Source organism: Manduca sexta, chromosome 23 (assembly GCF_014839805.1).
Source record: "Manduca sexta isolate Smith_Timp_Sample1 chromosome 23, JHU_Msex_v1.0, whole genome shotgun sequence".
In the NCBI taxonomy this organism is placed as follows: Eukaryota; Metazoa; Arthropoda; class Insecta; order Lepidoptera; family Sphingidae; genus Manduca; species Manduca sexta.
In genome coordinates, this window is record NC_051137.1 from 4,133,880 (window position 1) to 4,144,457 (window position 10,578).

The following is a 10,578-nucleotide window of genomic DNA, read 5'->3' on the forward strand; positions in this document are numbered from 1 at the left end:
AAAAATATATATTTCTTTTTATCTCTACCAAAATCTTTTATTTAATATTCACGAATGGAATTGATAGTATTTAATTACTTGTGATTTGAGGCATTTTTAAGTCTGGCAACCAACGATGAATGATCAAAAAATTGACTTCTGTCATCACACCGACCACTATAATTCTTGTATGTATAGGATCAGTAGTGGCACGCATTTTATGACACCGAGCGGTGTTAAAAAAATTGTTAGATATACTTTTTTTCGGTCTTTAGTCGAGTCTGATAAAGTTGCGACGGGTAGTTTGGAATAAATCGCCAGAAAACATGTAGGGCGACATCTGTATAAATGGTGCTTCATTGAAAATGATAAGTATTAATTTCATTATGCTGGACGCAGACCTAGCCTCGTTTACAACCGTTTTCGATAAACGATCCCAATCTCGATCTTCAATCCGATTCTGAGAATGAACCAATCAAAATAAGTCATTTGTATGCATATTAAAAAAAATATCTGATTGGTCCATTTTTGAGATGGATTGAAAATAAGCGATCGGGATAGTTTATTAAAAATGGCGGTTAGACAGATCAATTACAAATAGCAATAATACGTAATTATTGCTTTGAAGAGTTACTCCGACTGGACATACGTATTGGTTTATAGCGTATTGGTTTTCCGTATATTGTAATAGTCTGGTATTGCCGAGGCACTGAGGTGAGGCGATTCTCGACCGCTTTCATATACCTACGAGTCTTCACAGATATTAAAAGAAACAATTATTACTAGCAATAATTGCAAAATCTAAATGAGTTTATATCGCGTTCATTATATGATTATTAAACGTCTTCATTTGATTCCAAATCCTGTCATGGGGTCTTCTCTATAAACACTTGGATAAATAGCACTGATTAAAAATTGTTCAATAAATTCTGAGTTGATGATGTTCGTGATTTTATTATGTGTTATTGCTCGCGACTCGTCCATTCTCCATAATAAATGATAATAATGTAAGCCTTGTTTATACTGTCCCTGCTTTAGGCACGGACTGCCTCTGCTATTGAGAGGGATTAGGCCTAGTACGGGTAGGTAGACTTCACATACCCTCAAAATTCTTATAGAGAACTTCTGAGATACGTAGGTGTCCTCACTATATTTTCCTTCACCGTTAAGGTAAACGATAATTCATAAGCAATACTTAGAAGAATAAATAGTTTTAGAAAAATCTGGTGTGCGTGCTCTTGGGTTTTGAACCTTCGGATATTTGTCTCGGCAGTCCGTTCCACTCCCAACTACGCTATCGCCGCTCTAGGTTGGAAGCAGCCTATAACACTCAGGGATAATGCAGTTTCAGCATTGGTTATGTTATTTCAGAAATTAATTCCCACATCAAATTTATCCCTAATAAATTAAATACAATAAAAATGTACGCATGCCAGGTTGTATTTATTAAATTGTATCGATGGTCCATGACTAAAGTTTCTAACCGCTTGCATCACATGGGTAATATACACATGTATAATTTTGTATAATAATGTTCTAATTATATAAAGATATCAATTACTTTGGTATGTCAGTTAATGGCGTGTTATTAATGAACACATGGATTGATATCAAACATACAATGTTGAGAACAGAGGCGAACTTGGAACCTGTCAATCTGGACACAGAGCTAGTTAATAAAGGCCCAGAATCCATAAGATAGAGTTTTATGGTTCCGGTGCAAGAATTTCTGGTATGGTCCAAAAGTTAGTCGCTACAGACTGGACTATGGGTTAATCGCTACCCCCTCTCCTACTTTAGTCTCTCCCCACCATGTGTGGCGGAACACATGGCAAATGAGTGCCCTGGCCTCTGCCTACCTCTTCGACGTTATGTGTGTGTGTTTTGTTTTAATTCGCTCAATAAAATATATACTATGACGCTCACGGGCAAAATAGATTTCCATAAGTAAAAAGGACTTATTTATAGATCGATTAACTAGAGCAGGCACATTCACAGTGTTGACAACAATATAATTTTACAGTGTAAGTATTAAAAAATATTTCGAATTTATATATGTAAGGCTGGATACATAGATGCCAACATAACAGCAAGGTATAATTTTTTTAAAGTTTTTGATGCATGAGCCACGAAGACTGTCGTGTTTTCACAAACACTACACAAGCGAACCATGTGAACGTATGGAACACGCTAGCTTTAGATAATCGACTTATAACAAAGAGTTCTTAAGTTTATATTATAGACATTAGGAAGATTGTCATAAAAAAATATTGCGCTCATGGAATACTCAATCTATTGCAAAATATTAAAACACTAATATAACATATTTCATATTTTTTCATATCGCGATTTGCACTTTTTTAATAAGCTTATTAGCGTATCTATTGTTAATGTTATTTTTGTATTAATATCTAAGGACGCTGTGACATCTTGTCTCACGGACATTTCAAATAGGATAACGACATTACCAATTAGTAATAACTGTTTGGGCACAAATTTGGTCCTGATTTACTGTCTGTAATGATGTACTGTCTGTATAACTATCTGTACTATTTAATGTCTTTGCCTTATACTTACTTATGTAAGTAACCCTTTATAAATGAAACTTACATCTACAAAATGACACACGCTTAACACAAATGTTGTTTCCTTATAGCCAAACCTCTGGGAATCCGCAAAGTATGTCACAACTATTGCGGGCCGTTTTCAGTGGATAGTTATTTAGGTTTTGTATAATATGTTAGGTATAATAAGCCTTTAAGCCTTTCTGTGAATATCAGGTACAGGTGATAGCTAATGTGAAAAACCCAAACGGTACATACACTTGTTCATTTTCCTGTTGCAAGTATTATATAAAAGCGAATTCAACAATATATAGAATAAACGTTAAATTAGGTTCCATCAGTCGTGACCTTTTAAAAAGAAGAGTATAACGCAGTTTGAAATTTTTATTTAACCAATTTATTCTTCTGGTGTCTACTTAAATTTTCTCGTACATTCTATCGTAAACCCTTGGCAAAATTTGTCCAATTTTATTCTATATCTATTGGTTAATCAAAATCCAATTTCGCGCCAATTGTAGCAGTAAATATTCTGCCATTATATAAATTATATAATTAGTTCAGTGGAATTTAATGGGCATATCGCAAGTAATTCAAACTTTGGGATCACGTAGTTCAACTGATAATAATACGTACGATATTGTTTGTGACATTTGCCAGTACTCGTTCAATGTTCAAAACTATGTCATCGAAACGCAATTAATTCATAATTATTTATTTTAAACAATTTTAGAGATTAATCGGTTAAAAAGAAAGTGATAATGAAGCTGGTGTTGTGTTTGTTAGTTTTCTATGTGAACAGGTAAGATTTTATATTATAATTGCGTGTACTTGCATCAGACGTTTATGGGGTATTCTTTTTTTTGTTTTTAATTCACATTTCTTGTACCGCTAGAGTGCACCACTGGCGTAAATTATTCGTTTGAAACTGCCAATCATGCAAAGAATATTAGTTGTAGGTATTTTATTTTAAATGCGCAGATAGGTACCTAATTTGTTGTTTATCTTCGGTTGAGTACAGATATATTTATCATATATGTACCGCCTACATTTTTATATAGATTTATTAGAAACGCGGAAAGCGTGTAGTACATTGAATTTAACATGGATATAAATCGTAAAAGTATCGCTGTCCGAATCATTGATTAATAAGAAACAAAATAATACAAAGAAGTATAATAAAAATGTACTTCACGTTATATATATCCTGGTCTCATTTATTGTAAACTGTATTAAATTACATAAATGTTTTATCTGCACAACATTCAAGTTTTTGTAATTTTCAGCGCATACTGCAAAGTTACCACCATTGCAGATGGCAAATCATCCAACGTATTAACAAATTCATTAAATAAAGATATAAAAGTAACGGTGGGTAGAACCAGTAACAAATTAGAAGACAAAACTTCCTTCGAAAAAAGACCTGTAGATGATAAAGATCGACCTTCTCAAAGCACGTGTACTATGACAAAACAAAATGCTATTCACAATGAACCTTGTTCTGCGAATGATAAGATCGATAATGGCACAGCGTTGATATTGACACCATACATCAAAGAAGGTCGGGTAAAAGCGGCGAGGAACGCGAGTAGGGTTGACCCGGATTTGTTTCTTGGTTACGAAAGCTATTCAGGATATTTTACAGTGAACAAAAAATATAATTCAAATCTATTTTTCTGGTACTTTCCAATGAAGAAGGCTTCGAATGACTCACCATGGGTTATATGGCTGCAAGGAGGGCCTGGCGCTTCAAGCATGACCGGCTTGTTCGACGAAATAGGGCCATTTAAAGTGAATAGTGCTGGCAAACTAGAAGGTCTGTTAATTATCATTATATTTAATTGCCTGATTGAGACTGCCTTAGCGGCGTAGATATATTGCTTGAGCGATACGACAGCGCTCTAAGGTTGTGTCCGGTAATTGTTTTTTTTGCTTACTATCACCCTGAAGTCTAGAATTTATGGTCGATGTGACAAAAGCCGCGCGTTAACAACGTGAGACGAAACATTAGGAAAATGTGTGCCCTGGTGTGTATGAGTGTTCGTGTGCATATGCGTGTATGTGTGTGTGATTTTCAGATCTAAGGATCCGACTTAATTTTATTGATTTCTCAGCCGAAACAGTTTTCTATCACGAAGCAGTGCTGTGATTTATCTTATACAAATTATGAAGCAAATACTTACAGATTAAATTCAAGTCTAGAACCTTACGATTATCCGCTACGACTTGCCTAAGGAGACATTTTTTTTTTAGCTAACCCATACACATGGCTGCAGAACCACTCACTGGTGTTCATAGACAACCCAGTAGGCACTGGATTCAGTTTCACAGACAACGCAAAGGGCTACGTCAAAAACATGTCTACGGTAAGGATGTAATATTTGATTTATATTGCAAACCAGTTCTTCACCAGGTAACAGTTGGGGTTGATGGAGAAGACGTATATCTACGTCTACCCTATCGGGTTGCCAAATAATTCTAAATGTTTGGGAACAGTTGTTTAATTTAATTCACATTTGTATCTAAACCAAATGAGGTGTAATCAATACTAATAACAAAAATGGGTCAGTAACTCTGTTTTGCTTTTACGGGTAATTGAACTTATTTTGGTGAAATATGGAACGGTGACGTCATAAGGTGGCGTACCACCATAAGATGCCATTTTGATAATGTCGTAAAAGTTACTTATAACAAGTTACCTGACGAGACGAAAGCGCCGACAGCCTTGTTTCGTAGAAGATATCTCAACGAAGATTATGACATAAGCATGTAAGTTTATGACTACTGCCACCCAGGAACAATCTTCTAACCACACAACACAGAATTTGCTATTCCAATTGGCACAGTATTGTGCACAGATCAATTTAATACGATAAACATCTAAATTGCCTTTTTGTGCAATGTTTTCAATGCCTTTAATCTTATCTTCCTTCTATTACAAATGCGAAAGATTGAAAAAATGTTTGGATGTTCCGACATTTGGATGTTTGTTAGAAGTAAACTCAAAAAAGCTGAATGAATTCATATAAAATTTGGGCCCTGGATAGACAACGTCGTGGTTTATTTTATAGAGTTTTTATACCGGTAATTTGCTCCTGTGGGAAAAGTGCTGGCATCGTATATGTCGTGCTATGCTTCACTACAGTAATTTAGGAATTTTTGTAACGGAAGTAGCGTTTCATGCCGATGAAGTCGTGAGCTGCACCTATAATATAATATTAGCCTTGTATTATATACTGTCCCACTGTTGGGCACGGGCCTCCTCTACTACTGAGAGGAATTAGGCCTTAGTCCGCCACGCTGGCCTAGTGCGGATTAGTAGACTTCAAACACCTTCGAAATACCTATAGAGAACTTCTCAAGTATGCAGGTTTCCTCACGATGTTTCCTTTACCGTTAAAGCAAGCGATAATTCACAAAGAATACACACATAATATTTAGAAAAAGCCAGAGGTGTGTGCCCTTGGGTTTCGAACCTGCGGACATTCGCCCCGGCAGTCCGTTCCACACCTAACTTTTTTAATACACCTAATAATCAATAAATCTATTCCAGTACTCAAACCATCTATTCTCAGTACTGAAGCAATTTCTTCAAATATTCCCGGAATTACGCACACGACCGCTGTACATCGCGGGCGAGTCCTACGCTGGGAAATACGTGCCGGCGCTTGGCATGGAGATCTACAACCATAGAAACACGCCCGGATTGGATATCAACCTTAAGGTGACTAGCTTTCATTATAATTAAGGTACTGCGCAGACGGAAAACCGAAAAACGCAACACTAAGTACTATAAAACTTTACTTTACTATGGGTTTGCAGTGCTTTCAGTAACTTAAGCAACTGCCATTCACATAGTAGTTTTAAGCAACAATAGAAATCGTCTTTGCGTTGACTAAATGTTGTTGTCCATTTTTGAACGCTATTTCTGTCCCCTATTAACATTTCGTTGTGGGGGCGACTTTTTATTTCACGAATGTAATAGAAAACAGTTGCTGTAGTTTTTACAATGGTCCACAAGACCGTAACTCGGAATAAATCCTAGACAAATTATATTATATAATCACTGTTTTGTAAATCTATTCTTCACTTCAAATTGTTCGAAAGCCAGAAACAAAACCCCTGTCATTAAAATATTAAATTAATATGAATATAAAGCCGGGTACCTATGTAATTAATCGGCTTAAAATCATTAATTTATATTATTAATGATTTAAAATAACATTCATATTTTCAGGGTCTCATAATAGGGAACGCATATGTGCACCCAGAGATGATAGCGCGTTTGTCATCATCGTTTTATTATTTTGGACTGTTGGAGAAGGAACAGTTGGACTCAGTGAAGCCTTTGATGGATGCTTTCCAACAAGATATCGCAAACAACCGTAGCGTCGAGGCTAAAGACGTAAGTTTTTTTTTATTTAAAGGATTATAAAAAAAGTTTACCTAACGGATGTCAGTTTATGACTTTTTTCATTGTTGAATGATACGCTGTTGCATATCTATTACCTCCAATAATCATTTATTAATCTTCCCTTACGCATACGTAATCCTCATTTTTACAAACATTAACCCTCCAAGGCGCGTCTACTCAAGTGCTAGCAATAAAGGAACCTGCAGTAGGTTTTTTTTTTCCCTTATGGTTCGACTGAAGGTCTTATTGTTTTGCTAAATTTATGTGTTGTTCAGTGTGGTCGCTATTGTGATTCGATTTCTTTTCGGGGGGTGGGGGGGTGCTGTCCCCCACCCCTAATGTTGATTTAATAATTGGTATTTTAATAGTTTCCGAGTTTAATACTTTGTATTAGTAGTGACCACACTGATTGGTTCGAAAATAGAGGTATGGGGGCGAGCAGGGTCTGCTATTTGATACGTTGCCCATTCGCCCCCATAATGCAGTAGGTTTAGGTAGGTTATCAATAAAAATAGATACAAAAGTAGGTAGGCAGATGTACAACCGGGGTATCCTTTTTTAAGATGAGGGCCAGGGTAAGCTTTTCGTCATGGATGGCCGTCCCACGATGTGATAGGGGCGAGGCTATATGGGGTATAAATTTCATATTCCGATGAGCAAACTGTTCAAATTCGGAACCAGGTGTAGAGCATAGGCACGTGGGAGAATATTTAGATGGTAGTAACAAAAGTATGACGTACTGTACTAATAAAGGCTTACGTCGCCTCATATGGAAGGCATGAAACAGAGAATGCTTACACAACCCCATACTTAAGAACGCAAATGTGTGTTCCTACACATGTATTGGTAGTTGATAAGTAAGGAGTACATTAAATGATACTAAAAGTTTAATTAACACTTAATATATATTTTTAGATCGCAATTAATAATTTTGATTGTGTTGTAAGAGATAAAACAATATATTGATATGAAACTAATTTGCGGTCAAGGAGTCAAGACGTTATCTCCGGCATAAACCGTACAATTGGTATTAAGTACGCTAAAAAAACTCTTGAACAAACTAAAAAAATAACCGTTCATTAAACGCTGATGCCAAGGTTTTGGATTAGACTTTAGTTAACCTATAAGAGTTTGTTGTAAAGTCTGGTCTATATAGAACCCAATGGCGACGATTTTAAGTTTCATCTTACGTTTACAAAGATTATAAATGCTAAAGTTTTTAAAAAAAGATTGGATATCTGTAGGTATATTTGTTACAAGTAAACGCGAAAATAATTAAACGGATTTTAATGAAATTTGACACACGACTCGACAATATATTAACACACAGATTACTTTTTATTTCCGTTAATTTGCAAGTAAACGCAAAAATAACTTAATGGAATTTAATGAAATTTTACACACGAATAGACAATGTATTAACACACAGGTTACTTTTTATTTCCGTTAATTTGCAAGTAAACGTAAAAATAACTTAACAGATTTTAATTAAATTTGACACACGAATAGACAATGTATTAACACACAGGTTACTTTTTAATTCCGTTAATTTGCCAATAGAAAATAATGTATTATTTGTATCATCTCTTTTTAAATAGATGGCGCTGGTGTCGTACAGTGTTTTAAAGACTTTTGTAACAAGAAAAACATCACGCGGGCGAAGCTGCGGCAACGTTACCTATAAATTGTAATTTTTTTTTTCAGAAATGGGTCAGTCTCATCCATATTCTGTTACTTCTAACGCACCAGAAACACGCGTACAATTTCCTACGAGACGATTTGGCTCTGGGCAATTACATGCAGTTCCTAAAGAAGTCCGAAGTGAAAAGGGCGATACACGTGGGAGACATTAAGTTCTCCTTCATCAACGTGACCGTGAATATCGAGATGGCACCAGATTTCTTGAGCAGCACTAAACATTTGTTCGAAAGTTTGCTGGATCATTACAAAGTGATGGCGTATTGGTAAGTATTTAATTTTAATTATTGTTTTTATGTGCCTGAATGTGTACATAATTTTTGCACTTCTATCCATACTCTACATATTATCCTGTTCTATACAAAAAAGTTCTTCCACATTTTATCAATATGTTTCTGGATATCTATAATTGCAGTGGCCAACTGGATCAGATGTTGCCTTGCGTGTTTACCTCAGAGAACTATCGCACGTGGAAGTGGGGCGGCTCCAACGAGTTCCTCAACGCGACCAGGTTCCCATTCATGTACAATAACAAACTAGCTGGGTAAGTTTGTATTATTTTTAGCTGAATTAGGCAGGGTTTATTTCCAATATTTATTTTTATTCTTTACGGCCGTCCATTAATCACGTGAGGCTCGAAAGTGGGGGAGGAATCCGGAAATAAAATCACGTAACATAAAGTGGGGGAAGATTAGTATAAAATCTCACCACATATCACCAGGGGGAAAGGGGTTAAAAAGACACCAAAACATCACGTGGTTAATGGATGACCCCTTAGTCAAAGGATATACAATTGATGTTTCCAACTTCTCCCTATCTTTCTATTTGATTAATTTTGTTGCGGGATAATGACATATTAGTTTTCCCTGAGACTCGCCGAGCTTCACTGCTCGGTGTCATAAAATGCGTGCCACTGCTGATCCTGGCTCATAGGAGTTGTAGTGGGTGTGAGGGCGGGAAAGTCTCTAGTCAAAGGATATCCGCTGCTGTACATAGAACTCCTCCAAATGCTAGTTAACTTCTTTTCTATTATTATGTGCATTCCATACCGAATAAATGCACGAAGGAGAATTTACTATAAGATGCCACGCAATGCTGTTTTAAACTTGGCAAAAAATTTCTTTCCCTTCGCTCCTCCTACCCTGAGTAATAACTAAGTATTTCTCCAATTTTCTTCTTCTCCCCATTTCCCCTCTCGAGCCGTTGTAGTTGATAAGCCAGCAATGTTCAGTTTCCCTTCAGCAGGACCGGTAATGCTAACCCTCGGTGTTACCATTGCTTAGTTAAGTGGATGTTGGTTTCCAGTTATCACAAAAGCGGAGGTCGCCTGACAGAGGTGGTGGTGCGTGGCGCTGGTCACATGGTTCCAATAGACCAGCCCGGAGCTATACAGAACCTGATCTCGCGGTGGACGCACGACAAACCGCTCAGCAAATGGTTTGATATACTCCAAGGATCGTTCATCCAAGACTTCGTTAGGAATCACACTAAGGTCATATTTATGTAATTATTTACTGTAAGAAGTACTTGTTATGTTATTATATTAATTGATGATTAATTGTTGAGTTTTATTCGTCATTATAACTGTTCTACTAACTAACTAACTGACTGGTCCTTATCCCTGTTAGTAGTAGAAGAGGCCCGTGCCTAGCAGTATATAATACACGACTGAGATTTTTATTTTTATTATTATGTGCACTCTAAGATTATAAAGTGGCAATGTCCATCTGGTGGACCTACACGTTTATGTGCCTTTTGAAGCTCGAGGGAAGAGGGAGAAAAACTACCAATTTCCTGAATCCGAGCTGTGATTAAGTAAGTAATTTTAAGATAGAACTCAGTTACAATGTTTTTAGCTCGACCTGGGATTCGAACCCAGGCCCTCAGCGCGGTAGTCCTACATATACCGATTACACAGTATAACTA

General features: G+C 36.4%; 1 protein-coding gene across 1 annotated transcript; it reads left to right on the forward strand.

The window, feature by feature from the left end:
* Positions 1-3,149: 3,149 nt before the first annotated feature.
* Positions 3,150-10,210, forward strand: LOC115443683 (venom serine carboxypeptidase). The gene is made up of 8 exons (XM_030169188.2): positions 3,150-3,342; positions 3,827-4,356; positions 4,794-4,906; positions 6,094-6,264; positions 6,778-6,945; positions 8,659-8,918; positions 9,068-9,196; positions 9,958-10,210. Exons 1-8 carry the CDS (start codon positions 3,302-3,304, stop codon positions 10,157-10,159), a joined length of 1,614 nt encoding a protein of 537 aa, XP_030025048.1. The 5' UTR covers positions 3,150-3,301; the 3' UTR covers positions 10,160-10,210.
* Positions 10,211-10,578: the final 368 nt, after the last annotated feature.

Bases quoted from the DNA above. Each gene is read 5' to 3' on its own strand.
- LOC115443683 (XM_030169188.2), top strand. From the start codon at position 3,302: ATGAAGCTGGTGTTGTGTTTGTTAGTTTTCTATGTGAACAG. The intron at 4,907-6,093 runs GTAAGGATGTAA...AATCTATTCCAG, and splicing joins ACGTCAAAAACATGTCTACG to TACTCAAACCATCTATTCTC. The intron at 9,197-9,957 runs GTAAGTTTGTAT...GTTGGTTTCCAG, and splicing joins TACAATAACAAACTAGCTGG to TTATCACAAAAGCGGAGGTC.